Raw genomic sequence first — 17,020 nt, 5'->3', positions numbered from 1 at the left:
CTGGAACTCAACCTTTGCATCCCGATCTTGACAGGGAGAACAAGTATATTGCTGGGCAGCGTTTCAAATGGCACTTGCCCACCACAAGTGAGATGGCAGTGACAGACATTTGCTTCGATGTCTCCGATGATTCAGTCATCTATGGTGGCAGGCGGTAGGTGACTAGATGATGAACAGTATATCATCAATGATGGTGTTGTTGTCGATAGGATCCCGATCGTCGACAGTGAAGTGTTTGTTGGTGTAGTCATTGACGATAAGGTGTTACCAGGGCAAGGGATGCTAACAGTGCTTTAAAGTCAGATTGGCTGTCTAGGTGTGCACCCATTGTGGAGGGTTCATTGTTGTTGAAGCTTTTAACAAAGTTTTAGAGTGCACCTCAAACAATGGCTTTTGCAGCTTATCCGGCTTTCTCACATTGTTTCAAGACCTTTCATGGAGGTTCTCCATAGGCAAATGGAGGATTGTCCTCAGATTTCACTTTAAAGGAAATGTATCACCCTCTCCCCCTATGGCATTTATGCACTTTCTTACTTTCATAGAGACTACTATGAGACGACTTTTCATCTGAAGAGCCCTAGTCACTGGCTTTCCTCTTCTGGAGCCAACAGAGAAAACATCCTTCCTTGACATTTAGCGTTTTTTACAGACACTTTCCAGGATGTTGTACAGTCCTTAATCTTATGCTGCGAGTAAAGACAATATATACATTGATGATGTGGGTCATCTACCACATTCACTATTTTTTTTCAAACAAACCACAAGCACTGGACAAAGCTTACCTTAGAGAATCCATCATCTCTTGAAGAGAAATAAATATTTCCCAGTTTCCAGACATTATTTTCCAAAAGCACAGATGCAGAAAATGGCATAAAGCAGAAAAGGAAGGGATTTCCGAACAAAACAGTGAGTAGAAAGCAGAGCTCTGAGCAGGGCTCCCTTCCGCACGAAATGATGGAGAAATCTGAACTAAGTTGCCTTTGAGAGAATTGGAAATCAGGATACTGTCAGCTTTTTGGCTGAAGTTCGGGTGTTCTTCAATGAGGTGATTAAGCTACTAAAATTAGTGTTGGTCTTGTTTTCTATCAGAATTTCTTGATACTGCTATCTATCACAACACCACAATGGGATATCACAGCTCAATAAAAAGGTAATGATTCAACCATGTTAATGTATGAAAGACCCATGTTTGAGTGCTTTCAATGCCCAAAATGCAGTAGTAAAAAAATAAAAACACCATTTCAAATGAAATAATGAAATATGGAAAATATTTCAGTTTCTTTTGTAGTATGAATTTCATCAGTCCCCAAATGAATGGAGAGCTTTACAATTGTCAGGGCCAGCTAGGATTATGCAGCATTAAGGAATAAAATGTGCTGTAAGGTTATCTAAATTATGTGGCAAATAAGCAAATTATGCTGCACATTACATTCTCTGGAAGTATTGTTTTCATCCACTTTAAATAGAAAACGAAATTTTTGGAGAAATCCTGTATTAGGTTAAAACTATATGGCAAATGCAGTAAATCCAGAAAAATAGTGCCACAGCATCTCATATATCCACTAGCTCATACCACTGTCCATAGTTTTATCAATTATTCATAAAAGGTCAACAGAATTGAAACATTCGAATTCCAATCCATGGCCATTGGTTAGTTACACTCTCAAACAAAATAATTTGTCAAAGTAACTAACCCAAAATAACCATGCAATATAAAACAAAATACATAAAAGGTAACATGTGTAATATGATACCATCTTCCCGTCCTGGTGACATTTACAAACCACTTGGCATTCAGCCTCATGGTTTATGATGTTACCAGAACATTTCAATGGCACTATTGTATCATAACGTAGTTACCAGTTATGTATAATATATAAATATATACACACAAACTCACTACCAGTATAGATAAAAAATACCTTCTCGCTGTTTTGCTGTTGGAGCAGAGCAACTTGATCTGCTAGTTGTTTCTTCTCATCCTTTAGCTTGTTTATCTTTTCTTCAGCTCGTATCTGAATTGATATAATTATTCCTGTAAGAAAGATTCACATTTACAACATCATTACGTATACTATTTTTGATTTTTTCACCGGTGTGAACAATAGCTTATATGTCCGATACATTTACCAACTTAACAGTAAGTATCCAAACCATTTTGGTACAAACCATATTGTTTGTATTATGTTCCTTATGTTGACATAGGGGTAAACCCAAAGGTGGCAATTTATATTCCAGATTGATGTATTGTAGGAGTAAATTCTGCATAACCATTTAACGCAGCCTCCCAGAGATCCCTGCCTCCCCACGCAACAATTGAAATGCTCTACCCTAAAACTAGTAAGCTTTGCCGTGGCAATTCACATGGGAAATCTCCCCTGTTTCTTGCACGATATTGTTCTGTGCAACAATGTGTTAAGATTCAACACAATACTTAGTGATATGGAGGCAGGGTGAAGAACGATTTATCAATTATTTCCAAATTTCATGCAAGGCTTTCAATTTGTTAATCTTGTGCATGATCCAAATACATAAACTCATAAAAAAAAAGAAATATATATATATATATATATATATATATATATATATATATATATACACACACATATATATATATATATATATATATATATATATATATATATATATATATATATATATACACACATATATATATATATATACACACACACACACACACACACACACACATTCAAATATACACTGTGATATGCACAGAGAAACTGAGCCCTGTGCAGCCTTTATATTAATCAACTACTCCAGTCATATCTAGTTATTATACCAACAGGAGGGACAGGCAAGGAGGTTCAAACTTTCCATATTAAATCCTAGGTCAGGAAATATTTTACACCCTAAACCATCTGGCTTTAGTTCTGGCCATTCAACAGAATCAGTGCTGCTACACACAACTGAAACCCTAAAGTTTGCCCTAGATCAGGGCAAGGATGCAATACTGATTCTTTCGGACCTATAGCCGCTTTAGATATGGTATCTCATGATATTCTGAGAGACAGGCTAGCAAATAGTGGCATTACCAAAAAGGCGCTCCCCTGGTTATCATCTTTTCTAGAGAACAGGCGTAACATAGTTACACTTGGTAGTCACAAATCCACAGAAATACAGCCGTCATCAGGGGTCCCTCAGGGCTCATCCCTAATCCTGACTTTATTCAATCTTTATATGACACCGCTGCTCACCTTGATGGACAATTTTGATATCGAATCCATTTCGTATGCAGGCGACACACAGCTAATTCTTAACCTAGACAAGAATTCCACAGTGGCTGAAGAGAAATGTCATCACTGTAACTGCAGTTATGGACTGGCTGAAACTTAACCATCTTAAATGTAACAGCCAAAAAACGGAAATCATGCTGTTTGGAAAATCTATCCTCTTCACGCCCAACCAATGGTGGCCATCAAATACGGTTCCGCCCCGAAACACAGTAGATACTGTGAGGCATTTAGGGATCAAGTTTGATCCCACACTATCTTTCCACAAGCAAGCGCTTGCTGTGGCAGGTATGTGCTTCCACACAATAAAGATCTTGAGGAGAAAATTCCTCGATCTACTTCCCATGAACCCTAGGACGAGAGTAGTGGTAGCACTAATCCTATCTCATCTGGACTAATACAACAGCCCGTATGCAGGAGCAAACAAGATTGTTCTGAAAAGACTACAGGTGGTCCAGAACGCGGCAGCTAGGTTAGTGCTTAAGCTACCCAAGGGCTCTTCTTCAGCAGCAGCACTCAAAATCCTGCACTGGCTACCAATTCATAAAAGGATCCTTTTCAAAATTCTAAAAATCATTTACAAGGCCACCAAGTCAACGGGGCTGAAATATCGAAGGTCCAGAATCAGTCCCTATACCACACAATGCCTCTTGCGGTCATCTTTTGGAAACTTCCTAGCATCCCCTACCTTTCGTTTGAAATCGAGAGGGGGGAAAGGCTATGGCTGTACTAGGAACTAAAGCCTGGAATATCTTGCCCTCCTAGGTGAGCCTTGAACAATCTGAACTCAGGTACAGAAAATTGTTAAAAACATGGATGTTTGCTGCCCCAGATAATACTGTGCTATCTCTTATCTGACACTCATCCCAAGCGGTATCCTCAGCCGTTTCCTACTACAGACTTCTCTAAGTCTATTCCGCTAGTGCCAAGATGCTCCTTGGAGTGAACGTCGCGCTTTACAAAAGCACTCATTCATTCAAGTTGAGGTGGTTACCACTCTTGCTTTAGTTCTGTGCAAAATGTGGTGTGCTTTATGTAATAGCAATTCACCACCGATGGAAAATTGTCCCATCCTTCATTCTCATTACCGGATGTAGATGGCTCTCTCAGTTTAGTCAATAAATAAGGAGTTATTTTGTGGAAAAAATGTTGCATCTGATTAACGTGAAAAGTTCCTTTTTGTTCTACAGACAATACATTTACCAGATAGAGTTGAGCTTATAGAAATGATCTATATACCCAGAATATTCCTTTTATGAATTCTATGTTTTTTTCATACCTTTTTTGTAAATTGCTGTAGTTTTACATTTGAACCATCAACATCAACAAGACACCTTAGAGTGCACCACATGTTCTTCCTATAACTGTAAGTATTAAATAATTTTTGCTGTTTTGTGCAAGAAAAAAATTATCTGTTCTTGTAGAAAGATATTTTTCCAAGAGTACATCTCTGCACGTCATGTTCTCCTGAACCAGCATTTTTTTTTAAATCTTGGGCAAAAGGTTAACTTGCTGTCGCCTACTTGGAGAAAATGAAATATTAATAAGCATTGAGTTTTGATGATACCAATGTACAAGACTACTCAGATGTATATGTCCTGATTCTACTATGTACTTCCTATGTCTTCTTGAAAAATGTATAAAAAAATTCAAGAAATATAATAAGCATTGACAAGCCAATGTGAAACCTATTCGGCTTTACCAATGTTTTGCCTCCCCCCCCCCCACCCCCCTCATATGGGCGCCATGCATATGCACGGAGGTGGGGTGGTTATCTTGTCATTTTTTTTTAAAGCAAAAGAAAAATCATTCCAAGATGGATGCTGTGCTTGGGTTATGTACACCCCTGTGTAGAGTGCAGCTTCAGGCTGTGCATAGTGGGCTTGATCTATACAGAATTGGGGGCGGGGTGGGGGGGTGGACACAGGGTCTAGGGACAATTTATGGACTGCAAGTTAGTCTGATATCCCTTTGAAAGAGGAGGGTCTTTGAATGGAGCACTATAGTGCCCAAATGTTAGAAATGGCCATTTGCACTGTGCCTGGTTTCCAAGACCCAATACTCACCTCTTGAATTCTCTTACTAATTATGAAATCCAACCTCTCCAGCAGGATAGGGCCACCCATTCTCTGCTACTCTATATGCATGCCTCATGATTCAGGAGCGCCCTTGTACTGATGGTAGCAAATGGAATAGAGCAATGCACCAGAGGACTGTTCCCGAGCAGTAGATGCATGCCAACTGCTGCAAATGGCCGCTGATACGATGAACATTGCTCAAGCTTCGAGTGTTATGTCATAAGCTTTTTAAGCCAAAGGAAGAGTGGACGAAGTAAAAACTGCAGGTTTTGAGGAAAAAATTAGGTTAACACATTAAGACTCAGGTTCAAACACACACTGATGGGCAGAAGATGTTGGCCGCTTTGGGAAATTGTCATGGCAACAAACATACATCAACATGAGGGGTACCAGGCACACAATATATCCACCAGGTTCTGCAACAAATTTTCACTAAACCTACTGACTGAGTACCCTGAGTTACTAGCGCCACAAGATTTTCACTAAAGCTTGTTTTCGAAACAAGGTAGTAAAGTATATATGTTGTATATAGGTATTTACATTGTTAAATAGGTTGCTTTAAGCCAGGAATGGTGGCTCACTAGAATGATGTATCCACTGCACTGCATAGACCTGTGGTCTACTCTATCACCACACGTCCACATCCCTGTGGGTCCACTCACACTTTCATCTGTCAATAGGGTCAATAAAACTTTGGGGTGAACTTGCACCCAACAAATGCCCCGGTTCTACATGTTTGTTAATTTATTTTTCATCATGTGATGCAGTTGTGCCTCTGCAAAGTTAATCTGATGAATGAGGGCACTTTGGACATCACTGGCTCTTGTCCAACTCCAGCACCCTTTCTGGCACACAACGGGCATAGGACTACCTCTTCTCTGGTCCAGTTAACTTTTAGATGTGATCTTGGTAAGTGAATGACTGTGCCTAAGGCTACAATATTGTTATATGTATGTATATAGTCATAGGTTGTAATAGTAAGATAGAAATCAGAGCAAGAGGTGTTGTGCAGAGGTGAGATAGACTGGTGCACACCTTTATAAGAATCCAGAGTTCAGTAATAGCAATAAACAAAAAGTGGTGGCTCTTGGCCAGTCATAGCCTGCTACACTTGGGTGTTGCTATCTGGTCCAGCACACACAGTTAACATAAGAAGGAAGCCCAAATAGCAACAATGTCACTGAGAAGAATTTCACATATAAAGGTAAGTTTTTCATCTAGATAAGGCATTACCGAAGGCAAGTAACTTTTTCACCTGATAGAGATTTCTAGCTGCAGATTCCTTACTTTTGAATAGATACCCAAGCAATATCTCCTCGAAGTGGGTCTGCGAATCTGAATAAATCAAAAAGAAGTCCTGCTGGACGGAACAGGCAAAGTGCTCATCACGACGGACCCAACTGTCTGGGCAGTAATGTTTGGCGAATGTGTGCAGGAATGACCCCATCACTGCCTGACAGATATCCAAGAGAGGAATGCTACACGCTAACGCAGTGGTTGCAGCCTTGGCTCTTGTAGAGTGAGCCTGCAATCCCTCAGGGGGCTGATTCTTGGCCAATGTGTAGCAAAACTTAATGCAAAGGACAATCCATCATGAGATGGTTCTTTCTGTACAGCTTTTACTTTCTTTGTTCCCACATAACCCACGAAGAATTGATCGTCCGCTTGAAACTCTCTTGTGCAGTCAAGGTAGAAAGACAAAGCTATTTTTGGGCCAAGGTGGTGGAGTCTCTCTTCTTCTTTAGCGGAATGAGCTTGAGCAAAGAAGCAGGCATATACCATCCTGGTGGAGGGATGCCTGGCTGCCAGAATAACCTCACTGAGTTCAGGAGAAAGGTAGCAATCTGTCCAACTGTCGCCGTTCAATCTCCATGCATGGAGGTGGAGGGTACGCAGGTTCAGGTGCAGAACCCTACCCTGTTGCTGCGACAGAAGACCCTCCATAATAGGCAGTCAGGCCGGAGGATCGCTTATCCTGATCTGTTGAGCATGACACCACGCTCTCTGTGCCCAATCCAAAGCCACACAAATGACTTGGGCCCAGTCGTTCTTGATCTTCCTGAGAACCCTGGGCAGGAGTGGTATTTGTCGAAAGGTGTACATGAGGTCAGAGCTCCACCCGAGATGAAAAGTGTCTCTGAGCGAGTGTCTCGTTGGAAACTCCAGCGCGCAGAACTGCTGACAATACGGGCTCTTGGTGGTGACTAACAGATCTAACCAAGGTTCTCCCCATTGCTAAAAGACTTTGCACCACCTCCGGGTGGAGACGCCATTTGTGATCCACTAGGCATCTTCGGCTGAGTTCACACACCCTGGCGTTAAGAGAGCCCACAAGGTGTTGAACCACCAGGGAGATGCCCTGAAGTTCCAGCTATGTCCACAGGCGCAGTGCCTCTTGACAGTATCCAAAACCCCACCCCACCCTGTTTGTTGCAGTACTACAAGGCGGTGGTGTTGTCGGTAAACACCTGCACCAGCCTCCCCTTGATTGCGAGACGAAAGGCTTTTAATGCCAAGCGGTTTGCCCGAAGCTCCAACAGGCTTATTTGAAGCTTGAACTCTGCCGTAGACCGGAGCCCTGTGATCTCTACCTCTACCCAATTCCCACCCAGCCCAGAAGTGACTCATTTGTCACTAGTCAACTCTGGCTGGGGAACGAAGAGGAGTCTGTCATTGAACCAATTGCGGATTGTTAGCCACCACTGCAGGTCTTGTTCAGTTCCCTCCAAGATCTGGACCATGTCGGAGAAATTACCTTGATGCTGTGCCACCCACATATACCAGTGGGCATTTATCACCAGCAGAATGCCATGGGGCCCAACAGCCTCAGAGTCAGTCTTACCAAAATCCAGACAAGAGGCTAAAACATCGGTATTATAGCCTGAATATCCTGGACTCCCCTCTCTGGAGGATGGGCCCAAAACTGCAAAGTGTCCGGAACAGCTCTGATGAAATGCAGCGTGTGACAAGGAGTCAGGTGTGACTTCAGCATGCTGACAGTGAACCCCAGCGAGTGTAGGAAGTTTGCCTTAGTCTTAAGGTGGGTGATGACTGCCTGGGGCAAACCTGCCTTCAACAATCAGTTGTCGAGGTAGGGTAGACCGAAATCCCTAACCTCCGCAGGTGAACTGTGATCACAGCCATAACCTTGGTAAACACCCGAGAAATGCTGGTAAGGCCGAAGGGGAGCACAGCAAACTGATAATGCTCAGGGCCCACCATGAACCGCAGATAACATCTGACGGTTGGCAGGATGGTGATGTGGAAATAAGCGTCCTGTAAGTCAATGCTACCATCCAGTCTCCCAGGTCCAGCGCATGCAAAACTTGGGCGAGCATAAGCATTTTGAAAATGTCTCCTTCTTCAAGAAAAGTTTGAGAAGGCGCAGACCTACGATGGGACGAAGTACTCTGTCCTTCTTGGGTACCAGAAAGTAGCGGGAATAGCTACCACAACCTACTTCTGATGCAGGCACCCTCTCTATGACTCCCTTGGCCAAGTGAGCCTGCACTTCTTGATGGAGCAATCGTAAGTGGGTGAGATGGGTGGAGGAGGTATCACAAAGGGGAGGGAGTAGCCCCTTTGGACTATATGTAGTACCCATCGATCTGATGTTACTGACCGCTAGTGGGGAGGTAATGGCGCATCCAGCCTCCCACGGGATGCCCTCAATGGTCGTAGGGCAGACTAAAGAGGCTTGAGGGCAGAGGCTGCTAGGGGGGGATGGTGGACTGACCTGACCAGTGGCCACCAGTCCCACATGGTTTGTGGGACCCACTCCCTCAGCCACGAAAAGGCTGGGAAGCCTGATGGCTATGGTACTTGGGAGAGTATCAATGATGCTGGAGACTCCTCCTGTAGCCACAAAAGAGACAGAAGGTGGAGTGCAGTTGAGAAGGGGCCATAGACAAGCCGAAGAAGATAGCCGTTGCTCTGCTGGCCTCGAAGCGCTCCAGTGCTGAATCAGTCTTGTCTCCAAATAGGCAAGAGCCATCAAAGGGCATGTCCATGAGAGAAGCTTGGACATCCTCTGAAAAACTAAATGTTCTCTGCAGGAGCACAATGAAATAGATTTACCTCGCAAGTCAGTCGTATTGAGTCCACATCTGATGGAGAACTCTGCTGCATCCCTAAAGTCAGCAACTGCCTGAGAGAGTCCGCCCCCGGCTTCCTCCCGGACCACAGGGAGCACTTGTGCAACAAATCCCAAAGCGTATGGGAATAACGCCTCAATAGTTACAAAGGTTTTTACCAACTGCATTGCCAGGCTGGTGGAAGAGAACATCCTCTTACTGAAGGTGTCCAGCCTCTTGGACTCTTGGATTTCCTTTCTGGTGGTGCGATAGGGAATGCACCAGGATGAATGCGGGATGAGGAGGCTTGGATCACCAAGCTCTCTTGGCTGGGATGCTGGGTAAGGAAACGGACATCCTCAGGAGTGGGACGATGGCAGAGGTCAATCGTCCTATTCACAGGAACTCCTCCTATTCAGGACTTGGACCAGGTCCCAAGCTGGATATCCGTAAGGGCTTCATTAAATAGAAGTAAAAGCTCTGAGGGGGAGACTCTCGTTGAAGCACCTCTGTCATGACGTTAGTCTTGACTGCCACAGCGGACAGCTGAAGGTCAGGGACCTAAGTCGCCCTGCGCACCACCATCGCAAAAGAGGCTCCCTCCTCCGTAGCCACAGTAGGATAAGAAATCAGGGAGTGTTAGGTGAGGTGTCTAACCGAAAAGCCTCACCCAGTTTCTCATACCAGTTGTCCTCTTCAAATGGGTCACCTCCATAAGGGTCCATAGACCCCTCCCAAACATCTCCCTCTCCAGGCCTATCCAGTAAATAAGACACTGACTCCGATCCAGGGTGAATGTCCTTGGCCAGCACCAGACCATGCCCATCAGGCTCTGTGTTGGGTCAGGTATAACGATGGTTATGGCTCCGCTTATGGCTATGGCTCCAAAGGACCCTGAAGGAATTCCTTCTTGGTCAGGCAGAACACGTTTTTGTGAACACAATGATTCACCTGGACTGTGTTCACTTCTGCACCACTTTTAGCTTCTGCACCACTTTTAGCTTCCAAGCACTAGCAAAGTCAACAAAGCTGCACATCCACTCAGTACTCTTTTGTGCTCTTGAAGAAAAAGGCAAAGGGTTTTTGGATTCAATCGATACAGCCTCTCCTCCTCTTTAAAGGGATATGTCAGTTAGAAAAAGGTGAGGAGAGTAAAAGAATGTCTCAAGTGGAAGGGTGACAAAATGTTTGGAAAGAATGATGCAGAAATCAGCAGCATCAATTTGTCAGGGAAGGTGGTGAGGTTTAGAGGTTGTTCTGATAGTACCTGGAGTTCAATGACAAGGCGCACAGCAGTAAATGTAATACTGTTTTGATGATTAGCATTCCAAGAGACCAACTGTACATGAGCTTGAAGAGCTTAAACATTAGGATCGGAAGGACCAAGTTAAGGTCCTACAGGAGCATCATCGAAGGCACAGGTGAGAGCATATATGTTAGTCCTGTTTAAAAACACATCACAACTGGTGACTTGTATAACGAAGGGTGGTCCTGTAAGCAGAGAAAGGCTGAAAGGGCTGACCAATAACTCTTTACAGAGCCCACGGCAAAGCTTGTGCCAGAGGTAAAACAAAAACAAAAAGTCAGATCATTTTGCCTATATTGCGTCAATGAGATGGTCAAGCACCAGGCCACAAAGCTCACTCTATGATCAAAACATATAGACTTAATAGAAGGACGTCTAGCCGCAAGACTAATATCCACTTGTTATGCAGATAAGTCAAAAGTACTCAGTTGTTGCAACTCAAGAGATGTAGACCGTGCAGATTCGGGTGCAGACCCTGCCCCGGTGCTAAAATAGAAGGGCTTCCCGAAAAGGTGATATGTTGGTGCGCAAATGTTCAGGCTTAACAGATCAGGCTACCACAATCTACTGGCAGACCCAGGATATTCTGAGCCAGGTCTCTGCTGATCTTCTTCAGAACGTGAGGCAAAGGTGGTAAAGCGTACACAACCAACTTTCCACTGCCACCAGATCAGTTCTCTTAAGGGACCTCTTAGTGTAAATACCAGCATGCAATAATCTCACAAATGGGTGTTCTCTTGGTGGCAAAAAGATCTAACCAAGGAATGCCCCACCAGGGTAAGATGCCTTGCGACACCTCCTGATGCAGACGCCATTCGTGGTCCATCAGCTGATATCTGTTGAGCTGACCCGCCCTGGCATTCAGCAAACCCTCTGATTGACCGCTAGGGAGATCTGTTTATCAACAGATCACAGCCATTTCCAGAGACTTTGTGCCTCCTGGCATAGGCTCCGCGACCCCACGCTACACTGCTTTATGCTGTACAACATGATGATTGTATTGTCCATCAAGACCTGAAATAATTCCCTTTGATGAAAAAGAGGAAGGCCTTCAAAACTAACTAACTGGTGCACGCTCTAGAAGGTTGATTTGCAGCTTATGCTGGTGACTAAAGAGCTCTGATCTCCACCTCTTCCAGTTGATAGTCAATCATCCATACTGTGATCTCTGATGGAGTAGGGAGATTGGACTGCCAAGTTCATGTTAGTGTCCACCAGCTACCACCCAATGTCCCGGGCCGCCTCTATTAAAATGTAGATGTTGTCCAGAAATGTAATCCCAGTGCTGTGCCCTCAGTAGGTGGGTGTTCCATTCAAAGCATGTACATGCCAATGGGCATCTTGGAGAGCAAGATGCACATGGCCAAGAATCCTCAGAACTGCTAGGTCAGAACCTAGGATTTAGCTTAATACAACAGGCTCGCATCCTGAAAGTCTAAGACACACTGCAGGATGGAAAGGCCCTGAAAGTCAGAGTATGTAGGATAAGCCCTATAAAAGGGATTCTTTGAGCAGGCTGGAGGCGGGACTTCGGCTCATTGCTCGGACCCACCCTTGGAGCATATTTTGTTGCATCTTGCTTCTCCCACATTGCCTGGACAAATGCCTTTACTGAATCCATTAGGGAGGCCACAAGATCTCGCTGGCCATATCCTCAAGAGTACATGTCTACCGAGCAAGGAGATAAGAAATATTCAATGATATTAGGGCCAAGTTGGCAGAAGAATAGACTTTCTTTCCAAATGCCTCACCACATTTCAATTCCATATCAGACGGCGCAGTAGAAAATGCAATGGGGCCGACCTTGTAGTAGAACTGTGAACTACCAAACTTTTAGGAGTCGGGTGATAAGTTTGAAATGCTGGGTATCTGTGGATCGTAATATGACAGTTACCTGGTAACTAACTGGGGAGCAGAACACAGCTTAGTCTCTGTTGACATCAGGGTGTCTGTCCTGGCAGAGTTAAAGGACAGTAAGCACTCCAACGTATCATGCCAAGTTTACAGAATTTTTGTTCACCTGATCATCATCTTCTGCATGTGGAACATTTTGGAGCCCACATACAATATCAGAATTCGACCCAAATATGGCCTCGTGTGTACAATAGTAGTGACATCTATATAAATGTTTCATCCAAATTGGGAGGTTACTCCTTGGTGATTTAATACAAAGGCATGGGCCTTTTGTGGGGCGATATTCGCTACAGATCGGAAATGTGCATTGGTATCAGATCCAGAGAAAGCGCTGGCACTGGATCAGTTGGTGCCAATGGAGCCTACAGCACGCATGTGGATGCACAAACGGACACCAGCAACAAACTTGATGGAAGCCCAACAGGGTTAGTCTATACAGGGAAAGGACCAGCCAGTGGGACTAGGGGACCTTGAGAATCCATTGGGCATGAAGGTACGCCAGAGGGAGCCTCATTGTTCTGAAAATCTGCAGAATGCACTCCCTAAAAGCCACTATTTGCTGCAGGGTCAAAGATGGTGCAGGAAAATCAGGGTGCACCAGGCCTCTTCCCTCAGTCAGTAGATGCCAGCATAGTCAAGTTCCTTGGAGTGCTTCTCCCTGGAGCAGGAGTGGGGAGATGGTTATCATTCCAGATGGGCCTATTAGTACTTGTGGCACAACTTCTCTCTCAACATCATCATAGACTTAACTTGGAAAGCAACTTGGAGGAGACCCATAAGTTGGAGCGGGTCTGCTGTTTTGATCGTGATCTGCCACATTTTTGTGTTCCTCAACATACTTTCTCTGCCGGCTCCCTGATTGCTTTAGAATGGATATGGGAGAATTTGTTGCACAACTTTGTTTTGTGGCTGGATGCAGACACATTAGCAGACATCATGCAGAACTGTGTACCATATCGGGGAGAGAATGTGGCCTAACGGCTAGAGCAGTCGACCTCAGAGCAGGAGTCTCGGCAGGGATGCTCAACATTCTGTGATTTTGCGAAAATCACTTAATCTCCCCATACCTAACAAAAATGAATGTGTCCATCTGTAACGCATCTGGTGCTCGTGTAAAGCGCTCTGATACCTTCAGGTCTAATTCGTGCTATATAAAACTCCAATAATAATATCCGTTTCCTGCAGGCTGGCACAGCTTAAAGCCTATGGTTTTTAGGGAGACTCTTCCCAAGCAAGAGGTCTTATTTAGAAACACAACTTGGAATCATTGAAACCTGACCAAAGTCGGGAATTGAGATCCAGATCCATGTTGAATGGTGCAGAAATAAAAGGACGGATGTCACCCTGAGGGGATTGTACCTTTATACACACGTCACCACCCTCACATCCGGAGGGTGAGCGAGTTCACTATGGAGCTGGATGGCACCAACTGCTGGTACATGTATACAGTTACAATAAAAAGAAATCCATATTCACTCTGGTGCCTAGAGATATTCAAAAGATCAGAGGTATCCATGAGAATACAATATTAAGTTGAAGATATGTTTTTAAGTCCAGGGAAGAGACAAAAGGAAGAAATACTAGCCTTATTTAATGTAGCCTTATAGTCTGCAAGAAGTGGGCTATACAGGCCATTAGAACATTGGAATGTGGAGCACTCCATTGAATACAATGGAGTGCTCCGGTTTTCTACAGGCCCGTAAAAGCCTGCAGAGCAACATCCCACTTTGTTTTTGTGAACAAAGGCCTCTTGGAGCTCGAAGGGATTTAAACCCCCTCTGGCTCTGAGAGGCCGCTGTTCACAGCTGTTGCTATGAATAAATACCTCTCAGAGACCGAGGGGATTTAAACACCCCTCTGGCTCCGAGAGGCCTTTGTTTTATTTGTTAGAACATTCTGCCCTCTGGTGGCAGAATGTTCTAATAGCCTGCCGTAGCAGCCTATCCCGGCCATTAAAGTCCCGCTCCCTTGTTAAAGGCAAACGCTGGAGCGGGCCTTTATTGACCGGTATAGCCCATGTTAAAAGTCCCCCCAGTGGGCTTTTAATGGTCGGTTTAGCCCAGCTTCAGTGGGCTTAAAAGCTATTAGAACATTCTGTCCCATGAGGGCAGAATGGTCTAATTAGAAAAAAAAAAAGAGGCCTCTTGGAGCCCGAAATCCCCCTCAGCTCCAAAGCATTTGTTCACAGCTTTTGCTGTAAATTTTCTACAGTTTAAATAAATTGTATTCGTTTAATTAAATAGACCTTAGTACAATAGTGATAGGCATATAATACAAATCATAAATGATGTGCACAACATATACCGTAATTTGGTTCAAAAAGGTACATGGATAATTATTATAAATAGATTAATGTAATGTAGATTAAAATGGAGGACTGTCCAGATAACCATAATTTACAGATTAAAAGTGATAATCAATATATCTTATATGACATGCATCCATAAGCATTCAAGCATATTTCAACTACTGTAAATTTCATACATATTTTAGGTCTACTAAAATCAGTACAATAAAACTATAACATAAATCCCCCACCCCACCCAAGTTACCCCTAATCACGAAAAGCAGTCATAAATAAAGTGTTAAAATATTCCACATGGACAAGTATAACACAGTGGTACCCATTATCACCCAATTTATCAGTATTAAACCAGATTTGAGCGTGCAGGAGGATACACGCAGCCTTCACCCTTCCCTCCTCCTAAGATATTGACCTCCTGTAGCTCAGTGTCAATAGGGCTTCAGAAGGAGGGAGGGGTGAATCCTGCTCAGCTCCTTGGTCTCCCTGGCCCGGCTGAACTACAAAAAGCAGTTCAACCAAGCCAGTGAGAACCAGGGGCTGACTTTAGACCCCTTTCACAGCTTTTGCTGTGAATGTTCAACAGCTAATAGCTGTGACACTAATCATACATAGTGAATGATGTAACAGTTATATCACACATTCAAAATAGATGAATGATTCTAATGTAATGTAGGTTTAAAACAGAAATTTCAAATATTGCAATTAAGAATAACAGCTAATCAAATACAAAGACTGTAAAAATACAAGTAATAAACGTACTCGCTTATATTTTAAAGACAATCATCCGTATCATATTACTGAGAAATACCTTCATACATGCATGGTAGAATGGAAATAATTCACTTGCCGTTTATAATTCTGGCAACTCGCCAAAGCCTAAGCAGGATCAATAACCCAACAGCAGCGAAGATATCTTCTCGGCTTATGTAGACAATATCCAGAACAAATGATACCACAATAACAATTGCATCCATAACTTCAAATTTGTGATGAAAGAATTCTGCTTGAAAGGCATATAGTTTAAAGAAGAGTTCAATAAGGAAAAATGACAGGATGCTCAAACTCATGTAGTGAAAGACCTGAAAGACAAAAAAGTTATAGTTAAATCTTTGTAAAAATGTCCATTCTAAAGCAATTTTTTAAATGGCCTTTGTCGCTATGCATATGTTTCCTTAATTGATTAAATGCATTAGCAATTACAAACAATTACATATTTGGTTAACTAACAAAAAATACCTGGCACAGTGATATACACAAATACCTTAAAAATGATAAAGTTCCTATCTAACAAGTCAAGTAAATTACCAAATTACTAAAACACTCACTGCTGAACAATCCATGCTTGAGTATCAAATAGTTTGAAGGTTGATTATCTGCATATGTTCATGTAGTTTTCTTTATTGTAGGCCAATGTATCCCGTGTGTATGGTCAATTCTGTTGCTTTAGCAAAGTTGTGAAAGTGTGTAATATATCAAATTTATAAATTGACTGACCAGGTTGTAGCAACATATTTCTTAACCTTTCATATTGTGCATTATTGTATATTATCGGGAAAAGGATTAAGATTTCAATGAGTAACTAAGTAATATACACACAATGAGGAAGCATTGCCCTCATCTTTATAATAAGCAAAGGATGTAACCAAAACTAAAATCCCTCACCTAAATTTGACATAAGGAGTCTGGTGACTTGTATGCACTTCAAACATACATCTCTTAGATGACGGATTTTAGATTTCATGTTTAAGGTGGTTGCAGTTCTCATTTACCTGTAGCGATGAATGTGCAAACTAGTTATCACTGTAATGAATTACTCCAGCCTATGACACACCGAGGGGCCCATTTAATCTTGCCAGCTTGGCATAACCATGTATGTTCAGAGCAGGTTCAGCGCAAAAAACAGGATCAGAAGAAAGGAGTACTTTGGCAGCATAAGGGGACTTCTTCTCCAAAGAGAGAAATGCAATTGCAGCAAGAAATTTAGTAGCAGTTCCAAACGGCCTGAAATGCAGCACCACTAAAGTAAAAACTTCCTCACCTTGTAATTACAGTTCTCCAATGTTAGTATCTTTCATAGATTCAAACGTTCG

The 17,020-nt window shown here is 43.0% G+C and overlaps 1 protein-coding gene across 4 annotated transcripts in view; it reads right to left on the bottom strand.

Annotated features, from left to right (window-relative positions):
• The window catches only part of HVCN1 (hydrogen voltage gated channel 1), a 183,682-nt gene that overhangs the window by 46,301 nt on the left and 120,361 nt on the right, over positions 1–17,020 (bottom strand). For all 4 annotated transcript variants that reach the window (XM_078667476.1, XM_078667478.1, XM_078667477.1 and 1 more), the window contains exons 4-5: positions 15,778–16,009; positions 1,923–2,035 (exon numbers count right to left, since the gene is read on the bottom strand). In XM_078667476.1, the coding sequence (XP_078523602.1) occupies positions 1,923–2,035; positions 15,778–16,009 (345 nt within the window). The remainder of the gene's footprint in view (positions 1–1,922; positions 2,036–15,777; positions 16,010–17,020) is intronic.

This window comes from Lissotriton helveticus, chromosome 11, assembly GCF_964261635.1.
Source record: "Lissotriton helveticus chromosome 11, aLisHel1.1, whole genome shotgun sequence".
NCBI classification, from domain to species: domain Eukaryota; kingdom Metazoa; phylum Chordata; class Amphibia; order Caudata; family Salamandridae; genus Lissotriton; species Lissotriton helveticus.
Note: the sequence above shows the minus strand (reverse complement) of the source record. Positions and strands in the feature narration are given on the sequence as shown.